Source organism: Notothenia rossii (genome assembly GCF_949606895.1).
Source record: "Notothenia rossii genome assembly, chromosome: 11".
NCBI lineage: Eukaryota > Metazoa > Chordata > Actinopteri > Perciformes > Nototheniidae > Notothenia > Notothenia rossii.
In genome coordinates this window covers 39,149,084-39,170,964 of record NC_136910.1, presented here as the reverse complement: position 1 = coordinate 39,170,964, position 21,881 = coordinate 39,149,084, and the positions used below count along the sequence as shown (strand labels likewise).

At 41.0% G+C, this 21,881-nt stretch overlaps 2 protein-coding genes across 2 annotated transcripts; one reads left to right on the top strand and one right to left on the bottom strand.

Annotated features, from left to right (window-relative positions):
* Positions 1 to 505: 505 nt before the first annotated feature.
* Positions 506 to 3,149, bottom strand: LOC307025703 (zinc finger BED domain-containing protein 4-like). Its single transcript, XM_079660537.1, has 5 exons — positions 2,868 to 3,149; positions 2,433 to 2,559; positions 2,086 to 2,222; positions 937 to 2,002; positions 506 to 839 (listed from the first exon to the last, which is right to left on the bottom strand). Exons 1-5 carry the CDS (start codon positions 3,138 to 3,140, stop codon positions 514 to 516), a joined length of 1,929 nt encoding a protein of 642 aa, XP_079516663.1. The 5' UTR covers positions 3,141 to 3,149; the 3' UTR covers positions 506 to 513.
* A 3,680-nt stretch (positions 3,150 to 6,829) lies between these two features.
* Positions 6,830 to 12,318, top strand: s100z (S100 calcium binding protein Z). Its single transcript, XM_079660265.1, has 5 exons — positions 6,830 to 6,906; positions 7,347 to 7,452; positions 8,835 to 8,988; positions 9,075 to 9,224; positions 11,701 to 12,318. Exons 3-5 carry the CDS (start codon positions 8,863 to 8,865, stop codon positions 11,854 to 11,856), a joined length of 432 nt encoding a protein of 143 aa, XP_079516391.1. The 5' UTR covers positions 6,830 to 6,906; positions 7,347 to 7,452; positions 8,835 to 8,862; the 3' UTR covers positions 11,857 to 12,318.
* Positions 12,319 to 21,881: the final 9,563 nt, after the last annotated feature.

The window sequence follows — 21,881 nt, the reverse complement described above, 5'->3', positions numbered from 1 at the left end:
CAAACAAGAACAGAAAACACACACAAAAAACATCAGCAAAATATACCTTAGTAGCTGCATTGCATGAGGAAAATTGTGTAGCTTGGTATTACTCTGTACGATTGTTTATCTTGATGCTAAGAGCTATTTTGCAGATGCATCAGCACTGAAAAACATGTACTAAATCAGCTGACTTTTCGGATGAGTGTTACGCTAAAGTATGTCCTGACGGAAACAGGCGATATAAAAACAAAGGTTCCGCCTTAGAGAACTTTGGTTCCTACCAAAATAAATAACTCAGAAATACTGCGCTGACTGACACAGAGGCAGTTACAGTGCCCCCTGCAGTTGTTAGAAAATCATTGCAGGTAAAGAAATTCCTTGTTTGTGTAAATGCTAAACTGAGTTGGTATGTAAAATTTAGCAAATTTGAGTTACAATTCAGAGTTACAATTTGTGACTTATGTACACAATTTTGTTAACTTAACTGTTCAATCATATGAAATAAAATACTTGAGAAAAGAAGTGATTTGTTTATGCATTTTTATTGAGGAGCAACAGCTTTTGTAGTGTCTTTGCTCCAAGGCGATTTCTCCTCTTTGATACCAGTTCCCCCGCCTTAGAAAATACTCTCTCACACGGCACAGATGAACATGGTGAGCAGAGACATTTCAGTGCAAGTTCATGAAGGTGTGGATACGCTCTTTTGTTGCTCTTCCAATATTGCAAAGGGTCTTGTTTTCTGGGTAAGTTGCTTTCTGCCAGGTAGCGTTGGACTTCTAGTATCGAATCAGCTGTGGCATTAGAGGTCCTCTTGTTCTCCTCAACCTCCATGTCAAATGTTTCCCAGAGATTGTGCCCTAAAAAATATATAATAATAATAATCACAAGTATATTATCACATGACAAAGTGCCACAGAAATATACAAATAAACAGAAAGAAATGTGTTTTCATACCTGAACTGGGTTCTGATCCATGTGAAGAGCTAGGCCCTTCTTCTGCTGGGTCAGGCTCTTGGCTCCTCATTTGGTCAGCACACTCCAACTTCAGTCTTTTGACAGCTTCAGTTGCCTTCAGTGAGCTGACGAATCCAATTGTTTTGAACCTAGGATCCAAAAGTGTTGCCAGTGTCATCACACTGAGTGATTCCATGCTAGAGATGCATTCTGTTAGCCGCTTTCTCAGATTTTCTGCAAGCTGTTTAGCAGCTGTTTTTCTCACCGTTGACGCTTGACGGTGAAGCTCAACGTGGACCATTTTCAGCATGGGAATAACCTTTGACCCAGAGACTATTTTTTCCTCAGACAGTTCAGTTGTTGCTTGGTCAAAAGGAGCAAGCACCCTGAGCATCTCTTCAATGGTTTCACAGTCTTCCGTAGTCAGTGGAGTGATGTCCCTTTTTAATGAGGCCAGTGACACCCAGACTGCCTCCTTCTGCTCAGCCATTCTTTCAAACATGTGGTAGGTGCTGTTCCATCTTGTTGGCACCTCATTGATTAATTTATGGACCGGTGTTCCCAGCTCCTGCTGTATTTGAGTGAGCTTCTCTTTGGCAGTAGTGCTCGATCGAAAGTACGTCACTATTTGTCGTGTTTTGTTGCGTATTTCTGTAAGTGTTTCGACCTGATCACATGATTTCCTCACCATTAAATTCATGGTATGGGCTATACAAATGGTATGGCGTATTTGCAGCATCCGAGCACATGAAATCATGTTTGCTGCTGCATCAGTGACAAGACACCTGACCTTTGCAGCTATGCCCCACTCCTCCATGAGGCTCTTTTTAACTGTGGCCATGTTTTCAGCAGTGTGTTTTTCAGGAAAATGCTGCACTCCCAAGACTGACGTATGGAGTTCATGGCTTTCTTTGTCCACATAGTGGCAAGTAACCGCTAGATATGCCTCCATATTCATGGATGTCCACATATCAGCTGTTAAACTAACAGCAACGGCGCTCTGGAGGTCCTTTTTTGTTTTCTCCTTTTCCTTCTCATACCTCTGGCTCACCAAATCCTTGATGGTCTGAAAATAACCATACAAATATTCTTATACCAAAATATAGTTATATAGTACAAAAACATAATAATAACCTTTCTTAAACATACCTTCCTGCTTGGTAGAACATACGAGGGTATGATGAGCTTCAAGAGCTCCCTGAATCCCTCATTTTCAACCAAGCTGAGTGGCTGACAGTCTTTGATGATCATGTTGACCACCGCCTCATCCACTGCTTGCTTAGGAACTGCAAGCCAAAAGGAAATATTTCGTTAAAAGCTTATTTAAGGTCTGTATTATTTTTTTTTTACAAACAATGTTAATCTAGCAGAGAAATGCAATAGAGGAAAACTTCCCTGATCGGGAATTGAACCGAGGTCACTGGGGAGTGAGCTCTGAATCTTACCCACTAGACCACCAGGGCTGTAAAGTTAATAAGGAGAACATGTCAACATACCTGGGGTATTCTCACGGGTATCTGCTGATTCTTCATCGCCACCATGCCGAGCTCTATAATGCCTCAGCATTGATGAAGTGCTCTTATTGATGTAAGATAGCTCCGTAGAACAGAGCCGACACTTCACCTACAATGACATAACAATTTTATTTATCAGAAAACTATTCAAACCACTTACCAGAACAGAGTAAAAACTAAGGTGGCGCACTGCATTCACTTGTCAAAGAAAAATGACAATGACATAGGGTATCTATCAGGATCTCGTAATAACAAGATAATATGAATAAAGCAACTGTAAGGCTATTTCACTGACTATCATATGTATCACAGGTGACGTTGTGACGACAAAGTGAATGCAATGCGCCACCCAAAAAACATATGGTATATAATGGAAAAACTAACAGTAAACAGTGCTCAAAGGAGAAAAAGATTTACCTTGTTTGGCGTCAGAAGATCAAAATTATTCCACACTGGGGAAAACTTCCTTGAACGATCCATTATAACGCAACAGCAAAACTCCATCCAACAAACCCACGACATGTTGATGCAGTTTGATACCTTATAAACACACTTTGGCGCAACAAATTCAACCGATACACTTCCTGTATCGGTCACGTGATTAGTTCTTAAAGCAATACACGCACCAATACGGGGTTTCACTCTTGGGCTCTCGGCACAGTGCTGACGCACCAGTGTTGCTCGTCCCATCACTACTTCACACACCGTAACATTACGAACCGACCCACAAATGGACCCAGCAGATGATCCATGGGAGGTAGAATTACAGCATTTTACCTTCTTCGATTGGTGGAAGGGAGCGGAGCGTCCAGTGTTCGGCAGAAGAGGGCCGCTCTGGTAGAGGCGCACCGGTTAGCAGCAGAGAAATCATGTTTTGTGGAGTTCTTACCTGACTGGATTTTGGACTTCCTTTCAACATGTGATTCCCGGCCTGCTAGCCCCAGGCATGCTAGCTCCCTGTCTCCCAATTCCCCCCAGCAGCCATGGTTCCGGCTTCAGTACCGGCCCTAGTAGCCATGGTCCCGGCTTCAGTACCGGCCCCAGTAGCCATGGTCCCGGCTTCAGTACCGGCCCCATTAGCCATGGTCCCGGCTCCAGGACTGGCTTACCGGCCAACGCTAGCTCCTCGAGTCCTGTCGGCGTACCAGCCGACTCCAGCACCTCGTCTCCTGTTGGCTCTCCAGCCGACGCCAGCTCCCCTTGTCCTGTCGGCATAACGGCCGACACAAGTTCTCTCTCAAGTCCCCTCTCAAGTCCTCTCTCAAGTTCCTTCTCAAGTTCCCTCTCAAGTCTCCTCTCCTGGGCTTTCTCTAGTCTCCTCTCGAGCTACCTCTCGAGTCACCTCTCAAGTCGCCTCTCCAGTTCCCTCTCAAGTCACCTCTCCAGTTCCCTCTCGAGTCCCCTCTCAAGTCCCCTTTCAAGTCACCCCTCCAGTTCCCTCTCGAGTCCCCTCTCGAGTCCCCTCTCGAGTCGTCTCTCAAGTCTCCTCTCCAGTTCCCTCTCAAGTCTCCTCTCGAGTTCCCTCTCAAGTCTCCTCTCGAGTCCCCTCTCGAGTCCCCTCTCGAGTTCCCTCTCAAGTCACCTCTCAAGTCTCCTCTCGAGTTCCCTCTCAAGTCACCTCTCGAGAGCTCTCTCAAGTCACCTCTCGAGTCACCTCTCAAGTCACCTCTCAAAACCCATCTCAAGTCCTCTCTCAAGTTCCCTCTCAAGGCTCCTCTCCAGTTCCCTCTCAAGTCTCCTCTCGAGCTACCTCTCGAGTCCCCTCTCAAGTCCCATCTCGAGTCCCCTTTCAAGACACTTCTCAAGTCACCTCTCATGTATCCTCTCGAGTTCCCTCTCAAGTTCCCTCTCTGGTCCCCTTTCGAGTCTCTTCTCGAGTCCCCTCTCAAGTCTCCTCTCGAGTTCCCTCTCAAGTATCCTCTCGAGTTCCCTCTCGAGTCTCCTCTCAAGTCTCCTCTCGAGTTCCCGTTCAAGTTCCCTCTCGAGATCCCTCTCAAGTCACCTCTCAAGTCAACTCTGAAGTCACCTCTCGAGGTCCCTCTCAAGCCCTCTCTTGAGTCTCCTCTCGACTCCCTTCTCAAATCACCTCTCAAGTCTCCGTTCAAGTTCCCTCTCAAGTCATCTCTCAAGTCAACTCTCAAGTTTCCTCTCAAGTCTCCACTCAAGTCCCATGTCCTGTGCCGTTGGAGGTTCCGCTGGGGGTCCTTCCAACCCTATGTCCTGTGCCGTTGGAGGTCCCGCCAACTACTCTCCTGCCGGGGGTCCTGCCAACCCTGTGTCCAGTCCCGTTGGAGGTCCCACCGACTACTCTCCTGCCGGGGGTCCTGCCGGGGGTCCTGCCAGACCTATGTCCTGTTCTGTTGGAGGTCCCGCCGATTACTCTTCTACCGGGGGTTCTACCAAACCTATGTCCTGTGCCGATGGAGGTTCCGCTGGGGGTCCTGCCGGCTCCGTGTCCTGTCCTGTTGGAGGTCCCGCCGACTACTCTCCTGCCGGGGGTCCTGCCAATCCCATGTCCTGTCACGTTGGGGGTCCCGCCGACTATTCTCCTGCCGGGGGTGCTGCCAACCCTATGTCCTATCCCGTTGGGGGTCCCGCCGACTACTCTTCTGCTGGGGGTCCTGCCAACCCTATGTCCTGTGCCGATGGAGGTTCCGCTGGGGGTCCTGCCGGCTCCGTGTCCTGTCCCGTTGGAGGTCCCGCCGACTACTCTCCTTCCGGGGGTCCTGCCAATCTCATGTCCTGTCCCGTTGGGGGTCCCGCCGTCTACTCTCCTGCCGGGGGTCCTGCCAACCCTATGTCCTGTCCCGTTGGGGGTCCCGCCGACTACTCTCCTGCCGGGGGTCCTGCCAACTCTATGTTCCGTGCCATTGGAGGTTCCGTTGGGGGTTCCGCCGTCTACTCTTCTGCCGGGGGTCCTGCCAATCCCATGTCCTGTCCCGTTGGGGGTCCCGCCGTCTACTCTCCTGCCGGGGGTCCTGCCAACCCTATGTCCTGTCCCGTTGGGGGTCCCGCCGACTACTCTCCTGCCGGGGGTCCTGCCAACCCTGTGTCCTGTCCCGTTGGGGGTCCCGCCGACTACTTTTCTACCGGGGGTCCTGCCAACTCTATGTCCAGTGCCATTGGAGGCCTCGCCATCATCTGTCTCGCCGGGGGTCCTACCAACACCTGGTCCTCTTCCGTGGGGGATCCTGCCGAGGCCTATCCCACCTCTCAGGCCCCGGCCCCTTGACTCTTCCTGCCGCTGCCTTCGCCCTCATGCTCGGCCGCCCGACTCCCCCACCTTAGACTCTGCCTTGCCCCGGGCCGTCCGCCCGAATCCCCCTTTTTGAACTCTGCCTTGCCCCGGGGCCGTCCGCCCGAGTACCCCTTTTTGAACTCGCCTTGCCCCCGGGCCGACCGCCCCAATCCCCCTTTTTGAACTCTGCCTTACCCCGGGCCGTCCGCCCGAGATCCCTTACTGGTCCTCTGCTGTGCCCCTGGGCGGTCAGCTCAGTCCCGTCCTCCTGACCCCCTCCACCCACCCTGGTGGCCTAGTGATACTTTTATCTTGAGTTCTGTGTCGAAGTGCGTTAGTATTTTTCGCTCAGGGGTCTGAGGTTAGACCCCATTTTTCATAGTCTTATATTTCAACAGTTTTACGACAAACTGTGACATTTTTTACATGGAAATGATTGTTTAAGATTGACAAACATAATATGTGTCATTCGTGGCACAATTCAAACGGGATCAAAAGATAACTTTGCTCTCCCCATTGACTTCAATGTATAATTTTCCGCTTCCGGGGTCCCATGGAGGCTCCCGGAAGGGGAGGGACTTCGCCTCTCTATAGGTGGAATGTTTACCATGCTCACCATCTTATTTTTGGTGTGTTAGCATGTGTTATGCATTGGCTAATTAGCAGTAAACAAAAAGTGGAGATATTGCTGTTTGGCATGGAATTATTAGTTTCAGGTACTTGGTGTTAAGCTAATAAACCAGTATCATATAGGAAAAGTAAAACTTTTGAACAGGTTATTAAAAGTTAAATAATCACCAAAGTGAATTAGCCTATATATAGGCCTAATTAACGTCCATATTAAATTATGTAGTACCTGTTGATATATAGAAACAAAATGCAAAAATGTCACTTAAAACTAAAAGGGACACCAATTGTACTAACAAGTATGTAAGAATGGTGCCCTAAAATACAAAGAAAGAAGTGCAGAAAGTTAACAGTTTAGTCATTTGATTAACTTTTACAATCCTCGTTAAAAATTCAAAAATGTAGTTAGCTATTACTGAATACAAATGTGCTCATTATAAATGTGTTGCTTGTCTTATTGCAGCAGGAAAAGGCTTAGGTGCAAACAAAATAAATATGGTCTATTGTTTTTGCAGTGACATTGAAGATGCTGCAGAGGACCTGAGGGTCCACGAGGGGACAGGAAATTATGCTCCATGATCATCTTTCAAGGTAGGAGGCAAGCGTTTCGTCACCTTGAAGATCTCTAGGACGGCTTTACAATGCATATTTTTCAAAAGACACAGGCTCCCAAAAAAACAAATTAGTTTTCTCTCAAAATATTGAAATGAAATGAATGTAGATAGGAGTCTTGTGTTTTATGTATACCGTTTGAGGGAAGACATACTCAGATTAATATTATAAACATGTCTTTCATTTAACTGAGACTCACCTGCGATAATATTTGTTGAGAAATGTAACTATAAACTGCTGGTGAATTGCAATTTTTTGCTATTGTCTTAGTTGGGAATTATTGTTTTAAAATGATTTGAAAGCCTTTCAGTGTTGGATGTGGTGTTTTATGACTTTCTTTCCAACAGTCACTATTAGCTGCTGTGATGGGAAAATGTTTCATCATCTTAGTAAATGGAAATCTATTTTTTCCTTTGCAGTGGCTGCAAGTGGAAGAAAAGCTTTGGTGACACCTGATAACTAATGTCCCTCAGGAGTAGTCTTCGGGGGCTGAGGGCTGATCAGAGTGTTATTCTCCACTGGCAGGTATGACTCAGTGACGGAGGAGGGACTATGTGTGTGAGAGCGACCATAGGACACAGAACGACCAAGGATGCCGTTGTTAAAAATAATCCGTACAATGGAAACATGAGGAGTTTGTGTCGCAAAATGGGAAAGAGAGAATGGTGGCTTGCTGGCAAGCAATGCAAGTCACTAGAGTTATATTTATTTTACTGATATGAAGTGAAACCAAGTCTGCCTAAGAAGAAAATACAAAAGACTCTTTGTCGGGTAAAGTACACACAACTCAAAATCAATGGACTATAGATGTGGCCATTGGGAAACATGTCTTCTAGAAATGAACTTTTTTAACTAATTTGCATCATGTGCAATATGTTTTAGGAGAAACACAAATAAGTTTTGAGGAACATGATGTCTAGTGACAACATATTTTATTTTCAGTTAGAAAACACAGTAGCTGATTGCTTATCTGGCGTAGCTTTTTCCTTTTTGAGTTCAACGGTTGTTATCTTTGGTCCTTTCCTTTTGGTCATTTTGTGTAGTAATGTTTACATTTTTTGCAGTCTGGTTAAAATACAAAAAAAAGAGATTTGATGCATGAGAAACAATGCGTTTCCAAATGTACCTATAATAAGAGATTTACCTGAAATAACATTATTTCCCTAACCAAGTTTATTTGTTGCATAAACCTTATCACACACTCTTTGGCATCAAGGTCCTTGATGTTTTACGACAACCATCGGCCAGACCACCACCTTTTTATAAAAAATAAATAGTTGCCACCTAATGAAAACCAAGCAACTATTAAGTTTCCTTCCTTTACAAAACTATGTAATTAGACTGGGGCAAGGGATGCTCACAATTCCCTTCCTTATTTGTCTTTAGGAACTATTCCCTAAAGCGGAAATAGCAAAAATGCATTGTGTTGACATTTATAGTACACTAAAATATCCCCATATCTCAGTGTGACTCTTCACATCGTTGTACTGATTTATCACTGCAATATCAAATAAAATGCATTTGAATTCAAGCTACTTTCCCACACTGTAGATAAGGCTATTGGGTGACTGATTTAAATTCCTAATTTACATTTATTTAAATTAATATATCTCCCTAGTGTTGGTTCCCATTAACCATTCCTGAAGATGACACATATCAGGCCAGGCATGGAATCATTAAAAGATGTGTGTAAATGTGCTTCTAGCATTGTTACGAACACATAAAATAATCTTCCTTAAAGATGAATATACGTAGATCTCTTAACACATCCTCCTTTGAGGAAGTACTGCTGGAGTGACTTCAGGGATGTAAGGGATGCAGACAGGTGTGAAAGCCGTTGCATTGCCGATGAACTCCCACGGGGTTTCAGGGTTACACTGCTACAGGCTTTGTTTTTCACTTAACAGATTTAGACCTGGAAAAAACACAGTTACCATGGGCGTCTCACCTGTGGAATTAATTATCGGTGCAAAGATAGGGGAAGGCTCTCTAAGCTTCTGCTCATTTCCTCATAAACAAGCTCCGCTGCAACGTCTCTCATCTGTTCAGGACTCTAACCAGGTAAGGACACCTCTCACATGGACATTTTTGTTTCTTACTGTATTGAAGTATTAGTTTGTTATATTAAATGACATTTTCATTGTCAGGAAGCTGCAATGCCGAGCCAGCTGGAGGGTGCAATGGATGCACTGATAACGGTTTTCTACAACTACTCCGGAAACGATGGAGACAGATACAAGCTCAACAAGGGCGAGTTGAAGGAGCTCCTCAACAGCGAGCTCACCGACTTCCTCACGGTTAGTGGACATTTCAACATCTACAAGGAAGTTGATTTCATTTATTGTTTATTTAAATACAATTAGTTTAAAAAAGGGCTACACTTATAACCTACAAGTACTAAATAATAGCTTGGGAGGATCCTTTAAAAAATAAATAATGGTAGAAGTTAGCTGTAGGCCTTTTGCTCTGCCCATGTCATTATCTTTTTCGCTTTACAAAAATGAAGCAAGGGAAGTAAAAGAGCTTCATTACATGTCAGATGACAAAAAAATGCAGTTATTAGCTGTTATTTAAACTGGCTGAATTATTTGAATAATACTGCGTTAAGCATTTTGCTCTGTTTGCTAATATATTTATTCTAATTAGCAACTTGGTGACTTTATTTAGGTTGATTTTTCAAAAAATATACACATTAATTCCTTGTGCATGTTTAAATAGTAGGAGTTAATCATGATGATACCTTTTTTTTGTGTGGGAGTGCTTTCTTGACAAATACTTGCTGTAAGTTACTCTCACATACAATGCCATAGTCGTATTGGAACTAAAGAGAAACATAACAAAGTTTTAGCATAAAGCTTCAGTCAGAGACTGATTTTATATAGCATTTTTTTTCTTGCAGTGTTAAAGGACACGTGACTCCAGATTCATTCAGATATTTCTTAGCCTATCCCCAGGAACGTCATCTCATTGGAAGTGTGTTGGATCACCAAAGTGTGGCCTTTACAGCTCCTTCATTTCCTCAGTGGATCTATAGTGACCAATGGACGATGCTTCGCTGTCGCTGACTCGCTTTAAAGTTAAATGAAATAACCATGTTTTGTGAGGTTTAGAGAGGAGCATTGTGACCTTGTCTCAGGAAATTGTTTTCTCATTGATTGCTATCCTGCTGTCAGAGTAACACTGCTGCTGGCTCTCACGTCATAGCAGCGTGCGAAATAAAGGATGTGCAGAGGGAGATAGATGAGGTCATTTCAGATAAGCCCCGGCCCCTGGGTCCGTGTGATAGCCGCCTGTACCAGATTTCACATGATTGAGACCAACACAAAGCGGACGAGGCCTGAGAGTCAAACCTCTGATGTCTTCAGATAGATTTTTTTATTTCCACTTCTGTTCCTCCCTCATGCGGTTGGGGAGCCTCAGGTGCTCACACATCAACATCAGTGGCCCGTATCGCCTCCAAATATAGACACCGCCGTGACGTCACCACATCCCCTCGGGCTAAATTCCCCCCTGAGAGCAGCCAAACATTTGAACTCAGTTGCCTCCGACAGAAAACACTGACACTCCCAAACCAGGGCTGGATGAATCACTGTATATTTATTAGTTTAGAAATGACTGGGTGTCTTTAAAAAGATGCTCCTATGGCAGGCTATTTTACTTTTTCAATCATTTTGTATCATTATTTCATTTTGAGTTTAGATCAAGTTGGCTCTCGGTTCAAGACTGGTATCTTTAATATCATTTAATTTAATTTTACAACTATTGTTTTTATTCATTCAAATATTTAATATTAAAGAATTAGTCCAACTTTCTTTTATTTTCAAGTTTCTCTCTTAAAAGATGATAATAAACATGTTTTTTACCATTTTGTTGAAAAATGTCCACAAGGCTAAACGGAAATGAGATATTTTCGACAGAGCAACGTACAGTAGATGAAAAATGTTACCATTAATTAATTTTGTATTCTATATATATTGGAATATACTGTATAAGTATACACAATATATATATAACAGTCTGACACAGTCAATCTTCTTATAGTTGTCCAAAATGTGTTTTGATCTAGGCTATTTTTATTTTTATATTTATTATTTTACTTAAGGAGAAAGCATGAAATTCAACTTTAAAAAAAAGTAAATAACTGAAAATATATATTGTGTTATGAATTCCTGATAGGAATCTTTTTATAAGAAATGTAGAATATTGTTTCGCATTTTTTTTCTCATTTCACCTTAACTCAAACAGCTTTTTAATTGATCTTTGAGTATTTTTGACTATTAGAAATGAAATAAATAACTCCCATGGGGGTTTGCCCTTAGTGTAGACTGTATTTTAATTTGAACCTTTGCCACAAAATGTTACTTAAATGGCGTATAGATCACCGGTGCCTTGGAGGTTTTGAGGGTGTAAGAGGAAAGCCATGTCTTGTTTCTCAATCCTGGAGGAAATGAGCAAAAGCAATACATTTCGTGGAGTGTGATGAGCGGCAGCTCAGGGCTCATTTAGCAGCGACATCACTCTGCTCTCTGCTGGACACGCATGGACGCTTCTGCCTCCAGGCAACATGAAGCTCCAATAACTACAGGGGTGTAACTTAACATGGAAATACTGATATTTCCTATATTATGACCCAAAATGGCTAAAACAGTGATCTGAAGTGTCAATACAATTAGTGACAAGTCCTATTTTACAGGGGAATAATAGAAACACTACGAGCCACAAAACCGATTCTTTGTTTGGGCTAATATTTTCTTTTAATTTTCCATTCTCCAGTCTCAGAAGGATCCGATGCTGGTGGAGAAAATCATGAATGACCTGGACTCTAACAAAGACAACGAGGTGGATTTCAATGAGTTTGTGGTGTTGGTGGCCGCTCTGACTGTTGCCTGCAACGACTTCTTCCAAGAGCAGCAGAAGAAAAAGGAGTAGACGTCTACAGAAAGAATCCACTACCTGTAAATCTTGTCAATGTCGTGCAATTAAAAACAGAACAGTAAATATCCCGTCAGTAGAATAAGTTATATTAGGATACCCCAAGCATGTAGCATTGTGAATGTAATACTTAGGAAGTAGACACTCTACCCCAAAGTCACAATAGAAGATGTTGGTACCAAATTCAGCCTGGAGCTGTTAAACAACGACTTTGTGATCTTAGATGGGAAATATGTGAATTTTAAAACCTAAAAGCTGCAATAAATGCAGGATGTGTATTATCCCATGTCTCAAGAATCACTGGTCTAGATGCAGAGCTTCTTCTAATCCAAATTAAAGTAGTGTTTATTTTAGCGTTATCTTTGTTAATTGGAAATAAAAGAGGAGAATGAATATGGTGTCATTGTATTTTTTAAATAATTGTCATCTCTCCTAGTTTTGTCTTGACGGTAAAAGAACGTCCAGATCATTACTGACGATTCATTGAATGGCATTAACCTTTAAAAGTCATCTTTGTCATCTATGAAATGTGTCTTTAAAACTTCGTCATTTTTTATTCGTCCCTGTTCTAATCTAAATGTCAAAAGTTAAATACTCGATACTTGTCCTTGGAGGCGTTTTCACAGCCAGATGGTGCATTTAAGAGGAGATATTTGTGTCCCTTGTCCGTCTTGCTGTCAGTCTGAGTTCCCTGAGGAGGGACACGCTTTCCCTCATGTTAGGTCATTAAAACATGCACAGCATCTCGGTGGATAGGCCAACTGTTGTGTTTACGTTTTCAGATGTTCTGTCTGTAATGTTTATAGCCTCAAAATTGTGTTTTGTTAGTTCTTTCCTTAGATATCCCAGCTAGCGGGGAACGTTCTCACAACTTTGGCTAACGTTACCTATTGGTCTAACAAGGTTTTAAAGAAACATTTTAATCTGATGTTCAAAGAACCTTTTTAGGATGTTTATTTGTTCAAATAATGTTCCTATAAGGTTTAAGGTTAACTAAGACATAACGTTTTAACTGCAACATTCAGAGGATGTTTTGAGGATGTTATTAAGGCCTGAGATGACAGAAGGTTTTTTTATAAAACGTTCCTTTAATGTGATATGTTAACAAAGGTGGAACGTTTTGCCTGCAACATTCTAAGGATGTGTTTTGGAAGTTGTTGGGTATCACATTAAAGATGTTCTTTATAAAACGTTCCCTCAATGTTACATGATAACAAATGAAGAACATTCTCAAAGCAACATTCTGAAATTGTTTTCAGGATGTTATTGAGGCCTGAGATGAGAGAAAGGGTTGTATAAAATGTTCCCTCAATGTTACATGATAACAAATGAAGAACATTTTCCAAGAAACATTCTGAAAATGTTTTCAGGATGTTATTGAGGCCTGAGATGACAGAAAGTGTTTTATAAAATGTTCCTTTAATGTGATATGTCAGCAAAGGTGGAACGTTTTGCCTGCAACATTCTAAGGACGTGTTTTGGACGTTGTTGGGTAACACATTAAAGATGTTCTTTATAAAACGTTCCCTCAATGTTACATGATAACAAATGAAGAACATTTTCAAAGCAACATTCAGAAAATGTTTTCAGGATGTTATTGAGGCCTGAGATGAGAGAAAGGGTTGTATAAAAGGTTCCCTCAATGTTACATGATAACAAATGAAGAACATTCTCCAAGAAACATTCTGAAAATGTTTTCAGGATGTTATTGAGGACTGAGGAGACAGAAAGTGTTTTATAAAATGTTCCTTTAATGTGATACGTTGACAAAGGTGGAACGTTTTGCCTGCAACATTCTAAGGATGTGTTTTGGGCGTTGTTGGGTAACACATTAAAGATGTTCTTTATAAAACGTTCCCTCAATGTTACATGACAACAATTGAAGAACATTCTCCAAGAAACATTCTGAAAATGTTTTCAGGATGTTATTCTTTTTTTATAAAACGTTGCTGTTATGGCAAATATTAACACGGTCATGGTCAACGTCAGATTTATTTCTAGAGCGCTTTAAAAAACAAACTTGTTGCATTTGTTTGAAAATGATGTTTTAAAAAAAAATGTCACCATATTTTCCTTTTGAAAAAAACAAACAAGCACGTAATGCATGATAAGCTGTAATCAGATATTGCATGTTTGTGGTGGTATGTGTGAGTTCCCAGCTAGAAATGTTTGTTACGATTCGTTGTTCGAGGAATGTTTTCAGCGGGACATTTTATTTTGGTTCCCAGAATTTTCTTCTGAAAGGTAGGATAACGTTCTTTAAAAACATTCTTGAAATGTTTGGTGATAACCTTCTTAAGATGTTTTTGATAACCTTCTTAAGATGTTTTTGATAACATTATTAGAACATTATGCCCTACAGTTCTTAAAACGTTTTCAGCAGGGCGTTTTTTTTTGGTTCCCAGAATGTTCTTCTGAAAGGTAGGATAACGTTCTTTAAAAACATTCTTGAAATGCTTGGTAATAACCTTCTTGAAATGTTTTTGATGACCTTCTTAAGATGTTTTTGATAACCTTCTTAAGATGTGGTTGATAACATTGTTAGAACATTATGCCCTACTATTCTTAAAACGTTTTCAGCGGGAAGTTTTAGTTTGGTTCCCAGAATGTTCTTCTGAAAGGTAGAATAACGTTCTTTAAAAACATTCTGGAAATGTTTGGTGATAAACTTCTTAAGATGTTTTTGATAACCTTCTTAAGATTTTTTTGATAATATTATTAGAACATTATGCCCTACTGTTCTTAAAACGTTTTCAGCGGGACGTTTTATTTTGGTTCCCAGAATGTTCTTCTGAAAGGTAGGATAACGTTCTCTAAAAACATTCTTACCATTTTTGGTGATAACTTTCTTAAGATGTATGAGTGCATAGATCTTAATAATAAGTGCCGTTCAAATTCTCTACATGATAGGAAAGGAGGTTTCAAACTTCCTTTATAACCTCCTTTAGCTTAGGAACCACTGAACCTCCCTTACCGAAAGGAGAGGAGAAAATGCTGCCCAACAATGCCTTGCAGCCGCAGCATTTGCCATCACACAACAGTCGGCCGTTCACGGAAACAACCGATTATGACGGAGAAATTATATCATGAAACTTACGGTGCTTATTAAGCATTTTAAAACGTATGTGGTAAGTTGCGAAAGTGCTTTGTTTTGAACGTTCATGAGTATCATAATCAAAAAGAGAAATATGAACGTTAGTTTTTACTGAAATTATTAAATAAAGTCAACATTTGTCTGTGTGGGGTTTGTTCAACTTTTAAAATATATTTGAATGGTGATATACACAGTGATAGATGTTAAGGACTAACGTTTATAATAAATACATCCCAGCTAGCGGGGAACGTTCTCGCTAACGTTACCTATTGGTTCTAACAAGGTTTTAAAGAAACGTTTTAATCTGATGTTCAAAGAACCTTTTTAGGATGTTTATTTGTTCTAATAATGTTCCTATAAGGTTTAAGGTTAACTAAGACATAACGTTTTAACTGCAACATTCAGAGGATGTTTTGAGGATGTTATTGAGGCCTTTCATGTGATATGTTAACAAAGGTGGAACGTTTTGCCTGCAACATTCTAAGGACGTGTTTTGGACGTTGTTGGGTAACACATTAAAGATGTTCTATATAAAATGTTCCCTCAATGTTACATGATAACAAATAAAGAACATTCTCCAAGCAACATTCTGAAAATGTTTTCAGGATGTTATTGAGGCCTGAGATGACAGAAAGTGTTTTATAAAATGTTCCTTTAATGTGATAAGTCAACAAAGGTGGAATGTTTTGCCTCCAACATTCTAAGGATGTGTTTTGGACGTTGTTGGCGTAACACATTAAAGATGTTCTTTTATAGAACATTCCCTCAATGTTACATGATAACCAAAGAAGAACATTTTGGAAGCAACATTTGGATAATGTTTTCAGGAGGTTATTATTTTTTTATAAAATGTTCCTGTGATGCGAAATATTAACAGGGTCATGGTCAACGTCAGATTTATTTGTAGTGCGCTTTAAAAAACAAAGTTTTGCAGTTGCATTTGTTTGAAAAGGATGTTTAAAAGAAATCGGATGTCACCACATTTTCCTTTTTAGAAAAAAACAAGCACGTAATTCATGATATTGCATGTTTGCGTAGGCATGTCTGAGTTCCCAGCTAGACATTGTTGGTTCTAAAAACATTCTGAGAATGTTAACATTCATTGTTCTAAAAATGGTTTCATTGAGAAGTTTTATTTTGGTTCCTAGAATGTACTTCTGAAAGGTAGGATAACGTTCTCTAAAAACATTCTTAAAATGTTTGGTGATAACATTGTTCGAACATTATACTGTACCCCAAGTGTTTTTGTTGTTAATGCACATACGTATCTCTATTGTCATATCGATCGAATAACACTTAGAAAACCAAAGACAGACATATAGAAGAATGGACCGACTATCACTGCCCGTCCCTGAAACCCCTGTTAGTGTTTGTATGTGTTTCTTTCTACTGTGTGTCTCTCTCTCTGCCTGCTGGTCTGCTCTACACGGCTGGGAGCAATCTCCAATCAACCACACCTGCAATCTGCTCGTCAGCCACACTATGAAAGCCTGCAGCCTGCACTCATTCCCTGCCGGTTTGTTGCGTGCCGCTCTAGCTTTTTACCAGCATATTCTTTGACAACTTTGCCTGCTTTTGCCTCACACTGATTTTTGTGTCTCTCCCAGGAGGAATCCAAGGCCTTCCACACTCCCAAGACCAGCCAGGCCTCTCTACCCACCCTGGAACAACTGTTTCCCACTGCTGCCATAACCAACCTCCACTCCCAGTTCCCCTTTTCTAATAAACAAATGTTACTTTCACCAGCTGATTCCGTGTCATCCTTTTACATGTGTTAATAGTCAAATTCCAATAGTTAAGTAAACTATCATAATCATCCTAATGACCACAGTGGTCAGTCCACTTACCCAGGAATTTTGAGTTGAACAATTACAGGAATATTATGTCTTTATGTTCAAATAATGTAAACATATTTTAGTAAATTGTTACCATAGAACATTCGCATAATTTATTTAACATAAACCATGTTATCCTTCTCTAAAATAATAACATTCTGGCAACATAAAAAATCTAACTTGCAGCTGAAAATGTTTTAAGAACAGTAGGGCATAATGTTCTAAAAAACATTTTAAGAATGTTTTTAGAGAACGTTATCCTACCTTTCAGAAGAACATTCTGGGAACCAAAATAAAAGCTTCTGGCGAAAACGTTTTAAGAACAGTAGGGCACAATGTTCTAACAATGTTATCAAAAACATTTTAAGAATGTTTTTAGAGAACGTTATCCTACCTTTCAGAGAAACATTCTGGGAAACCAAAATAAAAGCTTCTGCTGAAAACGTTTTAAGAATAGTAGGGCATAATGTTCTAACAATGTTTTCAAAAACATTTTAAGAAGGTTATCACCAAACATTTTAAGAATGTTTTTTGAGAGCGTTATCCTACCTTTCAGAAGAACATTCTGGGAATCAAACAAAAACTTCCCGCTGAAAACGTTTTAAGAATAGGAGGGCATAATGTTCTAAAAATGTTATCACCAAACATTTTAAGAATGTTTTTAGAGAACGTTATCCTACCTTTCAGAAGAACGTTCTGGGAACCAAACAAAAACTTCCCGCTGAAAACCTTCCTAGAACAATGACTGTAACATTCTCAGAATGTTTTTAGAACCAAAAATTTCTAGCTGGGATACTGATATTTTAGGAGATTTCTTTGGAAAACTTTAAAGTTTTGAGTCAGTCTTTCCAAATAACAACTCACAGTGTGTGACAAAATAAGATATTATAATAAAATCTTTACTTGAGTAGAAGTGCTAATACCACTCTGTAAAAATACTCAATTTCAATTAAAAGTACTGCATCGAGAATGGTAAAAGTATTTAAGTACGATTAGGAAAATGAACGTGTGTAAAAATACCAGAAAAACCTTTTAAAATATTCTAAAGCAGCATGTCTTCACATTTAAGAAGATGGAAATGTGAAATATGTTTCAACAAAAAACTTCTTGCTGCCAATAAATTATTAGTTAACCGACTCGTGGTTTTAGTTACTTTAATATAATGTTGGATGGTTTGATCTAGAAAAAAAATAATCATATTTTATACGTTTTTCCAAAGCATTGTGTGTCAAATTCTGAGTTTATAAAGCAACTAGTAAATACATCTTTGAAATAAATGTAGTGCAGTAAAAGTACAACATTGGCTTCCAAAATGTAGCAGACTAGTTTAAAGTAAAGATGGTCCTTTATTGATCCTCCGAGGGGGAAATTCAGTTTTCCACTAAGTTGTTTTGTACACATGCACATGCTTCTTATGTGGTACATACCTGCACACACAGTCGTGTTTTGTGTGCACACATGCACATACAGATACAAATACACACAGTTATATATTCACACATGCACATGCACAAAGTAGTATAAAATGAATACTTGGGTAGAGTACAAGTTTCTCAAATGTGTATTCAAGCTCAGTACTTGAGTAAATGTACTTTCATAAGACACAAGATCAATTGATCTCCTAAAAAATGATGTTCTGGTAAAACAAAACTGATAAAAGCATATGATTTGGGTGGGGTATTGTGTCTTTCTTGCAAGGGGTTTGTAGCCAAAAACAAGAAATGTTTTATTTTTATGATCAATCGTTTTCATGTTAAAATCGTATTCCTAAAGTACAAATATTAACTAAAGTAGAGAAACCGTACATCAAGTCTCTCTGAAATGTGATAGAGTGGAAGTAAACCAGTATAAAATGCAGTACTCCACTGGAGTGCATTATGAGAGTGTGCGAGGGCGTGTGCTGTTATTAGGGTTTCACTCACTGGACATTTAACAGTTTTAATGACACATGGCGGTCCCTGTACGCTCGAACCACCTGGGTCCAGGAGCGTCTGCCAATCACTCGGACATGTCTTACCCTCCGGCAGCAATGCTGATATTGTCACCTTGGGGTGGACAAAAGTGTTTGCTCAAGCTGCTGTTACTGAGGAGTTTCCTACGTGCCTTTTCCCAGAATACCCAAGCAGGCAGTTAATTTGCGATGACATTCTTAGATGCGACGTGGGGGGGGGGATTACTGAAAGCATGTGCAGTGGCAAGTGTGATGCTTTTATGTGCGCAGATGGTGCTTGCACAAACCCTCACTGTTACAATGCAATTTGTCTTTGATTGGCTGTAATCGAGCAGGATAATCAGCCTGGGAAGATGCCATAGTGCAATTATGTATGTTTTGTTCCATTTTTAAAAGGTTGCAATCAATTACAAGTGTCATTTGATCATTTTAAAATTTGATTATTTATAATCTCACCCTCTACTTTCACACAGACTCTTCAAAAATAACTGTCTCCTCATTTCCTGTTACCAAACGTCATGTTGAGGAACTGGTCTCCAGCAGAGGAGACCTTTCCCACCCATCGTATAGTTTGAGTCATATGTCGTGAGCATCTCTGGTGGTAATTTAAATCAGTATAATCATGACGTCAGCTAAGTGTGGGAGGGGGGAATTACTGGCAATTAAAAAAGGCTTAAGACAAAAGAACTAACACCTGATGTCCACATGCAACTGTTTCCAGCATGAGTCATTTGAAATATCTACAGATCAACGTCATTTGGAATAAATAGGGATAATTTGTGTTTCATGCAAACATTTGGCTGATTTTTATATCAGACAATAAATACATTAACTGGTCTGTTATTTACTGAGAAATGCGAATTCCCATTGTCTGCTTCATGACTCCAAGAAATCAACGTTGAATAGCCATACAGAAAAGGGAAGATAAATACTTCAACTAAAAAAAACAAATAAGGAAAGTTTCATTGACCCCTCAGAAAGAAGTTGGATGATGGCAAAACGTACAATTAGACAAAGGATCAACTGGAAAGGACAGAAAAAGGCAAAATAAATAATAATTGTGTCTGTTAAACATGCCACAAACATAAAGCATAATGCCTGTAAGAGCACTATTTAGTTTTTTATAACTTCATGAAGTTAATAAAAAGGAAATGAGTAGAAAGCAGGAACACGATGAAGAAATATGGAGATTTCCTTAATTAATTTCAGTATATATATATCAATATGTATCATGTCTGTCAGGCATAGCACAGTTTTTTCCCTAGTCCAAGTGTCATTCATCCAAATCAGGCTGCTACCTGCGATAAATGTCTTCAAAAATGTGCCTCAAGCTATCATCTCCCACATGCTGTCCATCCTACTGTTTGTCACTTTGTGCGTCATCGCCCTCATTAAGACTGACCTGTGTGTGTGTGTGTGTGTGTGTGTGTGTGTGTGTGTGTGTGTGTGTGTGTGTGTGTTGTGTTGTGTGTGTATGTGTGTGTGTATGTGTATGTGTATGTATGTGTGTGTGTGTGTGTGTGTGTGTGTGTGTGTGTGTATGTGTGTGTGTGTGTGTGTGTGTGTGTGTGTGTGTGTGTGTGTGTGTGTGTGTGTGTGTGTGTGTGTGTGTGTGTGTGTGTGTGTGTGTGTGTGTGTGTGCGCGTGCTTGCGTGCGTGTGATGATATCGAATGTGGTATGGTCCTTGTGGATTAAAACGTTTTATCAGAACAAGAGTTACACAGCTGCACACCATGTTGACAGGATATAGACATTTATTGAGTATAATGCGAGACACAAGCTTTTCTATACTACAGAGTATACTTTCACAAAGCATACTTCCATGATATGTACTGCAATGACAAATGGATTACTTTTCACCCGATGAAAAATAAGGGATCACCTTACATATTACATTTCATCTTGTGGGGGACAGCCAAAAAAGTGTGAACGTCATGGTGACGCAAGAGGAAAAGCCATTAAGGTTGATTGCATAGGCAACACAAACAAGATCCATTGTAATCCATAGAATAGAAACAAGAATAATAAGAAATGTCCCTAAAATGTCACGATTCTCATGTTATGTCACGTTTATAGTTTTGTAGGTTTGGGTGTTTTTGCTGTTTTCCATGTCATGTTTTCCTTTGGGTTATTGTCTGGTCCTTTTCCCTGTGTTTTCCTCTTGTCATTAGTTTCCCTGGTGTGTCTAATGGTCTGATTATGTTCACCTGGGCCCCTGTGTTTTCTCCTCCCTCCTCACCTGTGTCTTGTTGTGTGATTGAGTCTTGTGTGTATTCTGGGTTGTCTGTCTGTCTTGGTCGGTTCGTCTTGTTCCCTGACTAGTTCTGCGGTGAGTGTTCTGTTTGTCATTGTACATTTATATCATAGCCTTGAAATAAAGGAAGTTTCAGTTTAAATCTGCATTTGGGTCCTGCTTGTTTCACAAACCGTGACAGTACGAACCGACCAAGAAATGGGCCCAGCAGATCCGTTCGAGTCGGAATTATTAAATGTTTCCTTTTTTTTGGCTAACTGCTCGGATAGATGGAAGAGAGCACCCGGAGTTCAGCAGCGGGAGGCTGTGTTGTCGGAGGCTCGCCAGATGGCTAGAGAGAAACCAGGTATGGTGAAGTTCCTACCTGGCTGGATTTCAAAGATCCTCCCTGTGTGTGATTCCCGGCCTGCTAGCCCCAGGCATGCTAGCTCCCGGCCTCCCAATTCCCAACCTGGCACCATACGCCTTGGTGGGTTCCGGCTGAAGTCAACCCGTGCTTCTGCCCCAGTTCCTGCTCCTGTCCAGGAGTCATATTCTGGAACTCGTCTGGCTTATGGAGGTCCACGGAGTATTCAGGCGGCTGCTAAGAGGAGGAGTCGCAAGGCCAAGCTAGCAGCTCAAGCCCCAAGAGCCATGGTTCCGCCCCCAGAACCGGACCTTACAGCCATGTTTCCGGCTCCAGAACCGGACCTTACAGCCATGTTTCCGGCTCCAGAACCGGACCTTACAGCCATGGTCCCGGCTTCAGTGCCGGCTCCAGTAACCATGGTCCCGACTCCGGCTCCTCGTCACCTGCTGACTCATCGGCCGACACCAGCTCCTCGAGTACTGTCGGCGTACCGGCCGACTCCAGCACCTCGTCTCCGGTTGGCTATCCGTCCGACGCC

What these genes read in the sequence shown, in the direction of transcription:
- s100z (XM_079660265.1), top strand. Translation starts at nt 8,863, where the DNA reads ATGGGCGTCTCACCTGTGGAATTAATTATCGGTGCAAAGATAGGGGAA. An exon ending in CTGTTCAGGACTCTAACCAG is followed by an intron (nt 8,989 to 9,074) that starts GTAAGGACACCT and finishes TTTCATTGTCAG; the next exon opens with GAAGCTGCAATGCCGAGCCA. An exon ending in AGCTCACCGACTTCCTCACG is followed by an intron (nt 9,225 to 11,700) that starts GTTAGTGGACAT and finishes TCCATTCTCCAG; the next exon opens with TCTCAGAAGGATCCGATGCT.
- LOC307025703 (XM_079660537.1), bottom strand. Translation starts at nt 3,140, where the DNA reads ATGGGACGAGCAACACTGGTGCGTCAGCACTGTGCCGAGAGCCCAAGA. An exon ending in ATCTTCTGACGCCAAACAAG is followed by an intron (nt 2,560 to 2,867) that starts GTAAATCTTTTT and finishes ATGTCATTGTAG; the next exon opens with GTGAAGTGTCGGCTCTGTTC. An exon ending in ATGTTCTACCAAGCAGGAAG is followed by an intron (nt 2,003 to 2,085) that starts GTATGTTTAAGA and finishes GGTTATTTTCAG; the next exon opens with ACCATCAAGGATTTGGTGAG.